Source organism: Linepithema humile, chromosome 1 (assembly GCF_040581485.1).
Source record: "Linepithema humile isolate Giens D197 chromosome 1, Lhum_UNIL_v1.0, whole genome shotgun sequence".
In the NCBI taxonomy this organism is placed as follows: Eukaryota; Metazoa; Arthropoda; class Insecta; order Hymenoptera; family Formicidae; genus Linepithema; species Linepithema humile.
This window is the reverse complement of record NC_090128.1, coordinates 34,773,258-34,790,105: the sequence shown is the minus strand read 5'-3', so window position 1 is coordinate 34,790,105 and position 16,848 is coordinate 34,773,258. Positions and strand designations below refer to the sequence as shown.

Genomic DNA, 16,848 nt, shown 5'->3' with positions numbered 1-16,848 from the left:
TTAATTTTTATGCTTTAGGATCTTATGTCATATCATTTGGTGGGCTTAGAACTTTACTACGATACATTAATCTTATATTTTAAAGAAAGATATAAGATAGAAACATACAAAAATGTATAAAATGTACATTTTTATTTTCTAGATCATTTTTTTATTTAAAACAGATTAAGATTAAGATTTTTCAATAGCATACTATAATCAACGCTGTTAATATATTACTATTACGATTATTTTCTTTTTGTTTCTTGTTACAATGTTAAGACATTGAAATCTTTATTTGCATTTCTTGCATTATTTCTAAATTCTCTACAACTCTAATGCTTTATTTCGGTATTTTATTATGAAATCGAAATTGTTGAGCATCTTATATGTATATTAATTTGAATTGTTGTAACGTATTTTGATATGTTTATCATACGATTTTCGATTATGTCAAATATGTTAAATTCTTGCTGGCTCATGTTTTCCATTTCTTTGCCCGATCACACTTATACATATTTTATGTCATATTGAATTTCAGTTGTAGCGCCAGATTAACTTAATATGTTAAATTCGCTTTTGAAATCAAATAAAGACCCGGGCTCGATTCACATTGTAATTTTTTTCTCTCTTCAATTTGATCTTGATAATTTCCATTGCAAATTGAATTGATCTCTCAAGTTAATTGATTTCTCTACAAACAACTGGCTGTTACAAGTGTGATATTAAAATTATATTATTATATTGAACAATATTGCAGAACTAAATATTATATATTCGTTTATATCTTGTTGCAGGCTGCCAGTCTGGACTTGAAAGATAATCTGGGAGCTGGTGCCGCAGCAGCATGGCCTTATCCTTCGGTATATCACCCCTACGATGCTGCTTTTGCGAGTTATCCCTTCAATGGGTAAGTTTTGCAAATATTTTTCGAATTATTGTATTTCATCATGCAATCGTATAGATCGAATAATCGTGTTAAAAGTTCAATGCTAAGCATCAATATTTACCATGCGTAAAACTCCAAACACATCTACATGTAAATTACTATCAAAGCAGCGGCTGTTTAATTAGATAACAAATCGTATCTCAATGTAAACTACGCGGATGTTTGTTTGATTATTATTGTTATACAATTGTCGAAAAATTTATTCGTTGATTTATATTGCTTGTGCTATTTCATACTAAATGTTATCTAATTTTAATTTGTAAAATATTTGGTGATTTTACAAGATTATCGGCTATGTTAATAAACAAAAATTTTTAACATTTTTTAATACATTTTTCTTTTAAAATATTATAACTGAGACGCAAATCGCACATACTTATAATAGTGTACATACCTTTTGAAATAGTCAGAAATTATAAACAAATCGAAGATGTCAAGAAAGTTTATTTGCGTAAAATTGTGAAAGCTGCTTAAGTATAGAATGACCATTACGTTACTTTTATAATTAACTTTTGTAAGATAATAAGAATTCTTCAAAACATCCTCGCGAGAGGCATCGAAAGTGCGACGTTATAATTTTATTTATTTAGTCGGTGTTGAAATCTTACAGCAAATGTGATAACTGTCTTCATGTCAGCGAGACAATGTTGTACAAGATATATTCGGCAAAAGCGTAGTTTTCTTTGCAAAACTACGAAATAGTTCGAACGCCAATGAATCTTAATTACCACGTAATCTCAACGACGCTGTGCATTTTCAATATGGAGGCGCTGCAATGTTTTTTCTATCGCGAGCGAGAAACATGATCAAATTACATATACGTGCTCGTTCTTCTCTATGGTCGATACGCTCGTGTACGAGCGGAGATAAGACGGCGAGAGAAACACATAAACATTCCAATAAATTAGCGTTCAGCTGACCCGGGACTGTCGCCACGCCGCTTTTTCCTCGTGCACTTGGAATCGATCGTAGCATGTCGTGACGCGACCGGTGAAAGGTCTAGTTTGATAAATTTGAATCAGTCGTCAGACGAAGAAGATTAAAATTCGGAGTACTCGTACTACAAGATGCGATGAATGCATTGAATGATTCGAGCAGGGTTATCCGGAATATTGATAATTACTTTGTTTAATCGCGTTTCCGGGATGTATTCGCTTATAAGTTTCGTGAATAATTGTGGTTCAAAAAATTTTGACCTGGCCGACTTTGCGCGATTTTTGCGCAAGCGAAAAGTTCTGATAGCATGCGTAGACGACTAGTTACAATTCGATAACTGCGTAAATTATTGTTGGACTTTAAATTAGCTCATATTTGAAATGTGTTTTATGAACATATCACAGTTGGTTTATTTTTAATTATAGCAAACGTAGACTTTGTGACCGCTAATAAAATTTTACTCTTGAGAAAAAAAATGTTTCAGTTATAGGCCCGTGTAGCTCGTGAAATTTTGCGTATTCCAAGCGTCATGTCGGAGTGGGTAGCCTTTATCTTTGGCACTAATGTCCATCGACGACCCGCAACGCGTGTCAACAAGCTTGATAAAAATTCAATTCGCTCTTTACGTCATTGTCGCGATCGAGGACTGCCGATAAATTTTTGCCGACTTGTGTTTCAAAACCCTGCTTTGCCCCCGCGAAAAAAAAATACATGTAACAAGCAGTCACGTATTCGACAAGAGCTAGGGGAGACGTTCCTTCAAAGGCGAAGCGGCTTGAGCCGGGTTGACAACAGTGGAATCTATACTGCCGAGTGTGTGACGCACTTCCGGCGGAGACTGTTTCATATGCAAGGAAGCGATCGGGTAATACAGCTTGCTTAGCATCCATTCGCTCTAGTCGTGGCTGCGCGATCGAGGTCTTCCTTTGCGAGGACCTACCGCGCCGGCCTGCGGACCCACGCCGCACCGGAACTACACGCGCGAGTTCTACGCGCTATTAACGGGCGATAGAGACGTGGCACCGCGACGTAACAACTACACCTGTGCCAGCCGGAAGATACGAAATGATAGTCAAAGTCTTTTGAAAATAAAATTTTGCTCTCACTTGTTAACTTTAGAAAAGACCCTTAAAAGGTGCGAATTGTAGAGGCAATTAATTTTTTACACCCAGATAGACTAATTTTTTTTTTTCGTAGAATTATGTTTATTTCACTAATGCATGTCTACTCGGAAAGTTTCGTGCGCGACGGCGACACACCCTGTTCTCGCGTTTCTTTCCTGTTGAGGTGAACGAATTCGCACGACGAACAAGAAAACTTTCTTTGACTCGTAAAGCGCGCGCGCGCGATATTCCTTTTTATCAAAACGTATACGCGTGCATTTTTTTAACATAAACGTGCACGCCGCGTAGATAAAAAATTACTTTTGCATTTGCAAAAAGAAAAAAATATGCTTTACATTAATGTTGTATTAATGCTTAAAAGATAATATAAAAGAAAAGTATAATATTTCATGGATTTCTTATCGAGGTATCGTTGGAAAATATTTAAATTTTTGCTTTTACAATTATCAACAGCGAAAGCTAGCTTTTAAGTATAATTAATATTCATTTCTATTTATTCATACTTCTGTGTGCGTTACCACCTTGTACCACTATGTACGTATGATATTTTATATTTTATATTATAGTTTCCGAGCACGCAACTTTCTCTTTACAGATATCTTTTGCTGTGTTTAAGGAAGACAAGAAACTACTTGATTTTTTTGCGATATATTATGTCGTTAAATGTAAAGCATACATCTTATACATAATTAATTATTTTAATCACTGTTATTATTTGTAACGCTACGCTACTACAAATTTTACCTTTATTTTCAAGTGTATAATATACACACAACGCGCTACAATTAATCTTCTTTTCGACAAACTAATCTCATTATGAGTTACAAAATAATTATTGTTATCCTCGCGAATAGTGTAGCGAGGGAATGGTGTGCAAAATGCGGCGGAGAATTTTGGTAACGTCCGGCCCGGAACTATCGCTCAAATCGGAATCCGGAGGTGCAAAGGATCTCCGACATTATGCACGAGCGTGCGCGACGACCACTTAACATGAGCATACAAAAAGCCAATAATGCAGCATTGGCATGCACGGCCGCGAGGTCTCGGGATCGTGCGGGTTAACGGTCCCGTCTTTCCGGCGGATTGGCCCTGCTTCCGGAGACATATAGGGTAGACAATAAGAAAGCGGCGACCGCAGGCTTCTCCGTTGTACGAACAGGCCCGCTTACGTTGACTCGCGCGTTCTATGTCCGGCATCGTTGTGAGTGATTGCCGATACGTATTATTAACTGTGTCCGTACAACGACATCGGTGTGCCGGCACGCGCTTCGAGTCCCGAATGAGTCATTCGAGGATCTCAGCACGACACGTGAATCTTAATGCCGTGCGAATTCAGTCAGTTATGAGCGAGCGCTCGTATACGCTTCTCGATAAAAAGTAGCTTTCCAAGCATTATTCATCAACGATAATATCGTTAAGAGATATCAATATTGGCGCAACGTATTTCTACTTTGTTTGTCGATAATTACAGAAAGGCGAATTAACGCATCGCGGCCGAAGGTTTGCGTATTCTTTGAGGCAAAGGCTGGTTAGCGTTATCATTTGGAAATTAGAGCCTCCCCGACGGCAGCATCCCCTCCGTTTCGTCGCCGATAGACGAACTTGAAATATCCGCGGCTAATGAGACGAGGCGGGGCCGGTGTCCCGCACCCTTCGGTGCCCCGCCCGTGAGATACGTCTCGCGTGGATGATGTACGGCCGTTTAATGACCCGGTTTCGGTCCTGGGGGATGGTTTTTGCTCGGCCGGTAAGGGGTTGAGGGGACGTACCCGGGTACGGAAAAGTCAGCGACACTCGTTTTTCGTTAGAGGGAAGGGTCGCGCGAGCGCGCGCGCGACTTCGCTCCTTCGACAACATGCAGATGACAGCGATTCGTCGAACCGCGTGACAGGCAGCTCGCGGAATGCACGCCGCTCTTTTCCCATTAGGCTTAATGGACGTAGATTAGTCCTGCTCCGGCTATATGCGCCAGGATTTAATGACACGGCCGCACCCCTCTTACCGATACCGCTGTCTTCTCGTGACAGCCGAGCGGACACTGTCGAAAGAGTAACGCGCTGCTGCACTGATTGCGAGCAGATTGAAAGGTTACATTCCTGGTTGTGAAACTATCAGTTTCAGAAACGCGTCAAAGAAGATTTAATGTGAGACCGCTAAGTCGAAGCAATGAGTTTTCACCGAGAATTACTTTGGTTAAACGGAGTGAATAATTCATAAGAACATGTTTCGATTAAGCGATCCGGAAATATCAAGTAGAAAAATCATCTACATGGTAAAATAAGTATAATGTGTGATTAATTATTCAATTTTTTTCAGCGTTTTATATTTTACGGAACGTTTCTTGTATATTAAACTCCTGATCTGCTAAGACAATGGTCTTTCTACTTAATTTTATTATATATGAAACGCGCATTTATTAAACGGCGTACTTCGAGTTGCTAATTTAGCAAACAGGAGAGCGAATGTTCGGGTCTGCTAATTAGCGAGGAGCGAGCGCCAATTCGTTTCTCTCAGCCGCGTATCTTTCCGCAAAGCGCAGAAAGCGTGGTTCAATAAATTCTGTCAGTTCAACGATAACGGCCGAGCAGCGGAGAGCAATAATCTTGACGGGCAAATAATTCAGCGTGACTTTAATCACAGACGGCGGAGTTAGAGTGCGTTTCACGGACGGATTTAAGCGATCGTATGACAAAGTAGCGCCCCGTGTATCATTTTGTATAAACTCGATGATATTCGCCGGGACAGCCGCAGGAATAGAGCAAGAGAGAGAGAGAGAGAGAGAGAGAGAGAGAGAGAGAGAGAGAGAGAGAGACGAGATTGTATAATCTCTGTACGTGGCAACTGCATCGCGACACGTGTACACACACGTCTACACGCGGTCGGGGGGGGAGAGAGAGAGAGAGAGAGAGAGAGAGAGAGAGAGAGAGAGAGAGAGAGAGAGAGACTCATCGCCGCCGTTCTGGCGAGACGCACACGCTCGCCAGTACACATATCCGGCGAAGTTTACGATCGATCTGTCACGCCGCGACCAACTGGTAATAAAGTTGGATGCGGAACAACCGACTGTCACACCGCGCGGTGACAAAACTTCCTCCTGGAGCGAGACCGGAGCTAGGCGACGCGAGACGCGCTTCTAAGCGCTTCTAAGAGCTTAACGTGACGACATCGGGTACACACTAGACGCTCGTCGTGTAAACTGCAAGAGTGAAAACCATGGCCGATGTTCCGTCCCTCCGGCGGGCCGACTGTAACTCGACACTAATAATCGGGCCGACTCTCTCATTCCGCGTGTCGTTCTCTTCCTTCTTCCCCTTCCCCCGCGCGTTTTCGCGTCTCTCGTATCGCTGTTCTAGTCAACGCAAATATTTATACGCTCGATGTATGGAGCACGTTGCCGAGTCGTCGAATTAGCCCGCCCGCGAATGCTTCGTGTCCATTCTCTCTCACGAGTCTATCTTTCCGTCTCTCTTTCTCTCTCTCGCTCTGTCTGTCTCTCTTTCTCTCTCTCTCTTTCTCTGCTCCGCGCAGTTGATTTACGAGCATCCGCTGAAACACTGCCGCTGGAATCGCGGGAATCACGCGGAAAACTTTCGCCGGCGAAAAGTTTTTCATCCTGCATCGTTGTCTGAACTTCCGACGGCGCGGTGAAATTCGTGTATATTAGTTTCCAACAGAGAGCTGCTCTTCGATGCAATTTAGATCGGTTAGGCCACGCAAGGATTCGATTTAATAACTATTGAATAGGCTACTAAAATGATGAAGAGGATAAGATTTCTCTTACAAACGCGTTACGTATGTTATTTAACGTTATTTAATTAATGAATTATATACAATATTAACATATTAAAAATAATCAGAAATTAATGTCGGTAATAATCACAAATCGTGATAATCAAAGTGACAATCGTAAAATATTAGTATTTTTCAAAATAAACTGGATGTAAATTTTTTTATCCACGATGTAACGTAATAATGTCGCATGTCTGGACGACGATTCTCGACTTTTCTATCCGAGCAAACCTCTTGTGTTCAGTCTCGTGTTTTCAACCTGTCTCACGAGGACTCACAAGGTCGCCGCTACGGAAAGCGGGTGGATCAAAGGAACCGCAAACCAGTCTAGCCGCGGCCTCGCGGCTGATTAAACTCAAGCGCAGCCACGAACGAGAGAGACAGTGGTGTGCGCAGGCGGACGGACGGACGGGCGGGCTTCGGGACAAACTGGACGGAAAGATGCGCGTGAACGTGCAACCCCCTCGTGCGTGCTGGGTCGCGGAAAGATGGCGTCTACCACTGAAATGGCCGCAGTAACGCGCTGATAAAACGTAAGGCATGACGACCATATCTGAAAAGGAGCGTCGGGCCACACGGAGGGCCCGCGAAAGAGCAAGAGAGCTAGAGAAAGAGAGAAAGAGAGAACAGAACGGAGGACGAAGTTAGATATCATCCCTAGTTACGAGTGGTGACGAGGGGCGGAGTCATGCCAACCGCACACCTGCCCCGAGGTGGACTGCCCTTGGTCACCCTTCCGGACCCCCCCGTTTCCACCCTCTGTGCAGGCTACACCTTGACAGACGCGTTTACGTTAACCGGTCGACCGGAAAAAGGGCGAAAGAAATGGCCGTTCGGTTGGCTTTTAATGGTCGACTCGATCTCGCTGTCGTGAAAATGTAGCTGGACCTCGCGGCGGCTCGAGGCTCCATTCTGGAGGCGCCAAACCGGTTGTTATCTAGGAGAAATATATTCGCGATAGCGGGTCCACCCTTCGGAGCGTGTCAGTCGCGATGCGCGGTCATCCGGTTTGATGGATAAGTCACGTCCGGATCGAAAATAGCAACCGTCGTCGCCGTACATTGTCCAGAAGTACGCGCGATATGCAAATCGCAGTTTTCTACGAATTCGCAATCGGATTGGAAGGTCAATTATTGCGATGTTTCGTACATCGGAACATCATTGCGAACAATAATCAACACGTATGTTAATTTGGGCACCTTTGCGGCGAGAGGAAGATTGTAATTATCTCCCGCGGAAATTCATGCTGACAGCGTAATGCAGTTTACGTCAGTAGAAATGTGTTGCGCATATCGGCGATAATACTTTTACGACTCGCATTAATCGGAGTGCTCCGTGGCATTAATTCAGCGCCTCGTACACACATCGCGTTAGCATGCTTGAAACATTATACGATGGGCGCTTAATGATAATATATGCACGTCGTTACGCGTTTGTATTTAAATTTATTCTACATTTGCTCGATCAGTTGACTCGTTTTTCTTAAAACCGCTAGTCAGCAACGAAACTTACAAAATGACTGTCCGTTAAAGTTCATGCTTGCTGACAATTACGCTCAATAACAATGTTAACGATATTGGAATAATTATTCTTCTTAATTTGTTTTTTAATATCTATAGTGTACATTCTATATAAAATTAGTCATGTTACAAAATCGGTAAAGAAAGCTACATCGCTTACATGAAGAATATTTCGGAATGTGTCTCAAAATATTTAGCCGATAAAGCTTCATCTTCGAGATGTAACGAAAGCACAGGTTTTTGTAAAATGATAAGATCCGAACTACAGTTGAATAAATTAATAAAATGAATCTGTGCGAGATAATTTGCCGAACGCAACCGTTATAAATTGCAAAATCGAGTTGAATGCAAAATTAAATATTTCTTGCGGAAAGCAAAGCAACGAGCAACATTACAAGATTGGAAATGGCGCGAGATAGAATACGAGGCGCGGTTCGATTAACAATCACCATGGAAACAAGTACTTGATGCGATCAGTTGGAGAGCACGAGCGAGAGGAGAGGAGGATGCGCGCGATGCATCCGTGCGCGTATACGTACGCGCGTATCAACGGTATACCTATGCATTTGCATATATATTTATATCTCCGGCAAGTGCACAGGGCTCGTCTATATCCTACCGGGGCCCGCCATATATATAGCTGTCGTATTTAAAGCGGTTGACGATGGCGATAGCGATGGTTGGCGGCGGCGGCGATGATACCGGAGGTAGCGGCTGTGCGAGAGATAGATTGGGAGAATCGCTCGGTGCGGGAAGGGGGAACAGAGGGTCGGGATGTAGGAGAAAGAGTAACGGAGAGTGGAACCGCGCACTGTGAGCCAAGAAAAGAGACGGAAAACACTCGGCTCGGAACGCGGATGGAGGAAACAGAGAGATAGAGACGGAGGTGGCAAGGGAGGCGGAATCGGGAGAAAGCAGCAGCAGCACCGGCGGCAGCAGTTGCCGCTCTCGAAGCGGCTGGCTGTTATCATGAGAAACAAGCTTCCACTCTGATTTTTTAATCCGATCCGCGCCCCCTGCCACCGGCTGAATTTTAAAATAACTGCAGAACGCCATTTGCTCCTCGCAAACAGACCGGGGTTAAGCCATCCCCGCCGCCGCCCCCCCGCGGCATCCCGCCGCCTCTTCTTGGTGCTCTTGGCTCTTTTCTATCTTCCTCTCACTTTTTCTGCCCCGTTTCATCGATGTCGGTCCACCTCGCGCACCTCTCGCTCCTCTCTTCAGCTCGCTGCTCGCCCGAACCACCCTTCGCCGTCGCTCTCTCTCTCTCTCTCTCTCTCGACGAGCAGAGGTAGTACGCGCGTCTCCGACCCTCCGCGTCTGGCGTCGAGCGGATAGGACGAGGAACATATATAGTAGAGGATGGGCTAGGTCGAAGGACGAAGAGACAGAGAGATGTATATCAGCATTCGCGCGAGCGCGCCTGATGCCAAATTGAAATGTTTAGCGCTTCGTTTCAGCTGTTTCAAATCCCGCATGCGGGGCGCCCGGAATCGGAGCGAGACAAATAGAAGCGGGAAAAGTGCGACGGGTAGATAGCGCAAAGAGAGGGTGGAAGGGAGAGGTGGTGTTTGTGCGACGGACGGACGGAGGGTGAGAACGAAGATAGAGGAGCGAGAAATGCCGTGTGTAGGCCTGCCTCGGGGAGAAGGGTAGATAAGTGACAGTTTTATTAATTTCCCATCTCCTTCCGCCGTCGCCTCTACGCTCACCACCCCCTGTCTAACCTATCCGACGCCACGCAACACCAGGGACGTCAGTCGCGCGTCCATACACGCCTTTTCCCATCCCCGTCGTCGGATACGTCTCGGGGTGCGAAGGCGAAAATAAAGCTCAATAATGGCGACGCGCCGTGACGGGGCCACCGCGCCGAGCCCAGAAGGCGGCGGAGGCGCCGGTTGGGGATTTGAATCAACGATATCTCGTCGTTCAGCGCGTCACCCGGTATTTTTATGAGGGAGGTTTTTTTCATATTCAGATACGGGAAAATCCTTCCGTTTGCTTTACAACTGTTTTGTGCGCCAAAGTTCCGGAAGCAGGACTGATTAATTCATCGCGTGTGATAGAATTTTTTTTGTATACATTATAAATTTTATCGAAATTGCATTGATTTTATTGCGGAACTTATCAACGTTTGCAATAGCGCCTCAAATTATTAATGACGAATATCATTAAGAAAATTGTTCTTGATTAGATCGGCGATTCTGTATAAATCTCTTTCGACGCTCCAGGTCTGAGATCGGGTCGCGACATTTCGCTCAGATTGTTCACGCGAAGAGAAGGGAGACGAATAAAACAAAAAGAAAGAAACAAAACTTGAACGAGAAACAGAAAAAGAGAGACAGAGGGAACGAAAAGAAAAGAGCGGAGAGAAAGTATCCCGTGAGTCCTAGCTCTGGTCGCCTTGGTGGTGGAAAATTTAATTTCGATTCCGTCGATTCAGCAGTTATACCGAAGTTTAATCTTTGATAAGGGTTAGTCTTTTAGTAATGGGATCCCAGAGGGTCGGTCGCTCTCCCCCGGTCCGACAGAGAGTAAGGCGGAAGGCGAGGAGAGTAGTCGTTGCTTTGCCCTCTTCCTTCGCCGTCCCTCGCCGCGCTATTCTCTTTTCCGCTCCATTCCGCTGGCCAGGATGGAAGGAAGGAGCTTAAACCGTTAGATAGAGATCTGCTCTCGGGATGGAAGTGGTACCTACCTACCCGCTTATATCGCTCCTCAAACCGAGCAGGGTTCGGACTTTTATACCGGCGCTGGGGAAGGCGTAACGAGCCTCACGATGGGATAAGTTTTCCGACGCGGGTTTCCGCGAAAGCTCTGCCAACAGCGGAGAAAGACGGAGATTTGCTTGAGTTTCTCTACTGTTTTTCTTTATTTTCGCTTATTCGCGCATAAACTATCGCGCTTATCTGGGTCACGCGCATCCTTCGGACGACGAAGACGCGTCCTCGACGTAGATTTTAATCCTCAACTCGTCTGATGAGGTCCGGGAATCGCTTCGGATCCTACTTGACCAGTTACCGGATAATGAACGGATGACTGAGCTCGCAGTTCTGTATCTGTATTTCGATCGCAAAACATCGGAGAATTTATACAGGCGATAATTTTCTGCTATCCGGAATTTTTTGTATTTTTTGCATTAATATGTCGCCTATGAAAATATTTTCGCGTTTTGCAGATATCGGGAGAAGAATTCAGTGATTATTGGAGATTATTTTACATATAATTCTCCTTGCTTGGATCTGTTGTAGTTATGGCATGGATCTGAACGGCGCAAGACGAAAAAACGCGACACGGGAAACAACGAGTACATTGAAGGCGTGGCTAAACGAGCACAAGAAAAATCCGTATCCCACAAAAGGCGAAAAAATCATGCTGGCTATTATTACGAAGATGACACTGACGCAAGTGTCGACGTGGTTCGCGAATGCGCGAAGGCGTTTGAAGAAAGAAAATAAAATGACGTGGGAGCCGAGGAATCGAGTCGAGGATGAAGATAACAATAACGAAGACGACGATAGTGGGAGGAAGAGCGTTGACGAGAAAGATCGGTTAGGTGAGTTCTGAAAAAATTCCTGAAATAATTTCATAATTTCTTTTTTAATTGCATCGCTTATCAGTCATCGGTGAACACATTAATCACATCATTGCTTTCATTATTATTCCTGAAAATTTTTCTGCTTAAATTATTAAATAAATTAAAAACCTGAAAATAAAAAAAAATCGAAAGGAAGCTGCATTAATCCGAATTACGAAGGTCAATTTTTTTTCTCCTTGGTTCAGATTCAAAAGACTCAGGTACAGGTTCCAGCGAGGACGGGGAACGACCGGCCCACCGTTTGGATCTTCTGCACGGCAGTAGTGGCGGAACGGCGGGCGTCCAAGGAAGAACAGACAGCGAATGGAGCGAATCGCGAGTGGATAGCGGCCCGGACAGTCCGGAATGCCTGTACGATCAGCGGGAGCCGAGGCATCCACTGCAATTACAACACCCGGCGTATCTGGCGCCAAATCACGGTCGGCTGTTGCGTCATCCGTCGCCGGAAAGCACGTCGCCGGGCAGTCAACATCATCATATACCGCCGAGCACCAGCGCGTCGTCCACGGGTAGCGCCGTGACCACGAAGCCACGGATTTGGTCGCTGGCGGACATGGCGAGCAAGGATGGCGATCAACAGAACTCGAATTCAGTCACGATGACGGGTCTCGCATCTCCCTACAGCGGAACGGGTGGCGGCGGGGGCGGCATCGGCAATGGTGGCGGCGGTAGTGCGGGAGGCAAACTCGTCAGTCCTCTGGCCAGTCGGCTACCGCCTCATCATCCCCTGCACCCGGCGATGCATCCGGGCACGCAGTTCGTAAGACCGCATCCCGACTTCTACAGAAACCTGTACGGCGCGTCTCATCTTGGCTCGGGCGACATATCCCTACTGGAGACCTATTCGAGAACTCTGGGCGGACTGGGCGGCGTAATACCGCCGTCCACGGCACCGAGCATACTGACGTCCTCGTCTTCGTCGATCTCCGCTGCTGGTACCGTGAAACCTTTCTCGATCAACGGAGGTGGCAGCGCGGTCGGCGGCACCGCTGGATCGGCCGTTTTACTGACCACCACGTCCTCTGGACTATCGCCGTCGTCGTCGTCGACGGCATCATCGGGCGGTTCCGATCAGTCGCCTCATCCGGCAGCCAGCAGTCTTCCCGCGACTCAGGAACTCAAGTCTCCCGGACGAGTGTGACTCAACGACGCGACCGATCGCTAAAGAGACGCTTATCGCGCGAGCGCGTACGCGCGCGCTGTGCACGGGCGTTTTGTGTGGTGTGGCTGACAATAATCAGAGACTACAATCTTGTAATTAGTGTACAGTAAAACGGGAGATGATGAGATACTGCCCTTACTACCCGCTCCTCGTTCCTAGTCTTCTTTTTTTTTTTTTTTTTTTTAATGTCGTCGTAAATGTTCCTTTTTACGTCTCGGCCCTAATTTCTGATTTCCCAGTTTATTTTCTATAAATCCTCACCCTCGATAAAAACTCGTAGTACACCAACTACCCATAGTGGTTACATCGCGGTATAACAGTACCACAACTAGCGTCAACTCGACAGTACTATTACATATATAAATATTATAAATATATATAAAAAAATATACAATAATAATTATTATTATTTATGCGTTTGTAAATAGTAGAGAGAGGCCCAGTAGAGAAATCGTCCGGCCAGTGTATGTATTGTATGTAGAGTAGACACAATATTATTAACACATACCTGAGATCATAATTCATATTAATGACAATTATTATTATTATTATGATTATTATGATTATTATTATTGTTATTGCAATGTTTATAATATTATGTCGATTCACGCCGACTCGGTCGAGCATGATGAGGTATGGGTCGTTAATCGCGGCGACAGATTGCGAGGGACGGCCGGAGTGTATAGATTCTTGGAGATTGATCCTTTTTTGGTTCCTCTTCTTGTAAGTATCTATTATTTATTTCGTTAAAGATTATTGGCTCGTGATAATTTTTCTTCCTTTTTCGCGAGAACGCATACATCGCCAACGATTCGCATCGAATAACGTCGATTCGCGAATACGTGGCATCGCTCGCAATCTGCTGCGGTACACTATTTCCGTCGCGTCCCGTAGCCGCGTCGAAAAGAAGCAGTCACTTCCGGCCGTCGAGATCTCGGAGGACGATTGTGAAGAAGTTTCGGTTCGCGGAGTCACACACGAAGGCGTGGCACAACGGCTGTCAACATATCATGTCATGTCGAGAGTGAACGATCGCCATCACCTTTTAGTCATTCGTGTCAAAAAATTTCACGCGAGCCCGCTGATGTCGTGGCAGACATTGGCAGACGATGCGCAGACTGTGTCCTTTCGCAATAAACGAATCATTACGGAATGCAAACGAGTTGTTATTTCTGACCTGACTCCGCCAATTGCACCGCTAGCTACGCTAAGGTATTTATTGCTCTCTTGTTTGTGCATGTCACATGTGTAATGAACTCACTCGAGGACGGCTCGCGAGGTAATCGAACACAATTCGGTATTCTCGGACGCACGTTGCTTTCTCGAGTCAGATAACATGTCGATTATTCGAGTCAAGCGCCTAATCGTGCATCATGTGCAATTCAGCAGAGACAATGCATACACGAGAGGGTCCTCTAGTCAACGTAGGGGATCGTCCTTTCAGATCGGTGGATGAATATGAAACGCTCTCATTCTCGGAACCGGGACGGCCGGGATGTACTTATAAAAATGCAAAGCGACCAACTTCTGGGTGGTTGCTGGACAAGCCTGGTTATTAGTAAACATTTAAATCGACAATCGTTTTAGCTATGCGGGGAATGCTGCTTTCGTCCCGCGTCTCTTTCCTTCCCTCTTCTCTCTCTTTCTCTGCACCTTTCTCCAACCTTTTATCTCTTTTTCTCTCTCCCTCTCTCTCTTTCTCTCATGCGCGCGCGCGCGCGCACTTCTTCCGCGGGCCAGTTAGAGAAAAGAGGAACGACGGTGGCTGCCGCGCGTTCGGTTTGCGGTAGAGGAAACAAGAAATCAACTCGCGGGACCACCCGCTACGACCCGGGGCGCACCGAGTCGAGGATCCCAAGGAGGTCCACGCCGTCTTCATGAATCAACTCGTTTCTGCATCGGCATAAACCTTCAAAGGGTTGCGGGGCGCTTCCCCTCCTCCCCCCCCCCTCTATTCACTAGATCCGTCAGAGTTATGTGGGCACCGGTGTCCCTTTCGTATTCTCTGCTCTGCAGCCGGTGAACCGCACACGGACGCCACGGTGTCTTCAAAAGCGCAGCGAAGACCGGGAGCGAAGAGAAATTATTACAAATGATAGAAACGCACAGCTAGGTGTCGAGAAGATATCTGATACCGTCCGAGATAAATAATTATTCGTCCCGCAATATTTTCTTCGATTTGAGTAAACGTTGTGCGTGAAACAACAAGTTAATTTACGATATATAAAATCTCGAAGAACGCCGGGAATTGTTAATTGCACAATTAATTAATGTGTATAATAAGAAACTTCTACATTTCAGAATTGGCGAGCTGTGTCGCGGCGCGTCGTGGATGCTTTAACGGCGTTTAAATCGCGCGATAAACCCGTTTTATGTCACTATAAAGATATCGATGGGCAAAAATGTCTTGCGGTGCGCGAAGAGGCGAAGGCGGGTGTTATATAGGTAGCTAGTACCTGCCGCAGATAAACCGAGCCATTACCACTACCAGCGGTCCAGTTCTGAAATGATCATGTTGCGGGGTGACTAAAGGAGACAAGGCTATCCGCCTGCCATGATGTATTTTGGAATAGCGCGCCGACGAAACGATAATCTGCCGTTTTACTCCACAAATGCACGTGGATGTTATATGGTCATTTTTAGCGTTATGGGTTCCTACAGCGTAATAACGGCGAATTGACGACCTTTCTCATTCGTCCGTCCGTTCTCCCCTTGGCAGTAACACGGGTTCTCGAATGCTCAAGAAACACTGGGATATTGCCCATCACAGGGCATAATGTATCGCGACCGCTAGATTTTATTTCGATTTTATCAATTTCCACCCGAGAATTTATTGTTATTGTAAAACCAACCGAGAGAGAAGAAGAAAACACGGGGTGTGAGAAACGTTTCAATTTTCACGAGGGGTTGTGAGTAAAGTGTAGTTCGCAATCGCGGCGTAAATCAGCTGTTATGCCTCGGCCGCAACACGAATAATTCGCTATCTATTCGCATCGCGCGCTTCTTCAAAGCAGCGCGTTTTCTCAGCTTTTCAGTCGCGCGGATAGCTTTGCCAAGAAAATTTTATGGCGTCGCGTGTTTTGCACGCGACTTTGCCGCTGCGTCATTATGCGTGACGGTTATTAATAAAAATTAATAATAGTTTACGCGCGTGTATATATAGTCGGCTTGCTTGGGTAATCGCGGGATTTTTTGAGATCGTCGTTACGTTACGCCAAGGTCGCTAGTGGTCGAGAGTTTTCGTGGAGGACGCAGTAAAACGCAGTTATGCTGTTCGACTCTCCTTCGCAGCGGGATACGCATACGTCTTATCCGGGAGAAGGACACCGCAAATGGATACAGGTGCCCGCTGTAGTTAGCCGAACGCCTCGTAAGAACTTCCAAGAGGGACGAGCGATAAACTGCTCTCTGTAGCGATGCTTTATTGGCTTTTATCGAGTTTTAACGCGAGCAGCGAATTCCTTGATGGAAACGCCGTTAATTTTACGACGCGGGCATATTTAGCCCTACGGCTTCTCGTAAAATCATACTTCGGTCGCGATAAAGTTAAAACATCCGCGGGAGCCGCTGAAGCAAAAGTTCACCTTATAAATACGCGGCAGGGGAGAAAGATAAATAAAGCTTCGTCGTGTAATATACTTCTATTATTTTTAATAAATGTAATTTTAATATAATTTTCGAAAGAAAGATAATTAAATTTCACCACTTACGATATAGATAGAATTTAAACTGCTCGACTATACGATGCTATTTTCATGTAGTATTCCGAAACAAGATCATTTATTTAAGTTTCC

General features: G+C 45.2%; 1 protein-coding gene across 1 annotated transcript in view; it reads left to right on the top strand.

Moving 5' to 3' along the window:
• mirr (mirror) overlaps positions 1 to 14,207 on the top strand; it is a 32,228-nt gene extending 18,021 nt beyond the window's left edge. Inside the window, exons 3-5 of the mRNA XM_012364733.2 lie at positions 777 to 889; positions 11,546 to 11,850; positions 12,078 to 14,207. Coding sequence (XP_012220156.1) covers positions 777 to 889; positions 11,546 to 11,850; positions 12,078 to 13,033 — 1,374 coding nt within the window. The 3' untranslated portion in view covers positions 13,034 to 14,207. The remainder of the gene's footprint in view (positions 1 to 776; positions 890 to 11,545; positions 11,851 to 12,077) is intronic.
• The last annotated feature ends 2,641 nt before the right edge of the window (positions 14,208 to 16,848 follow it).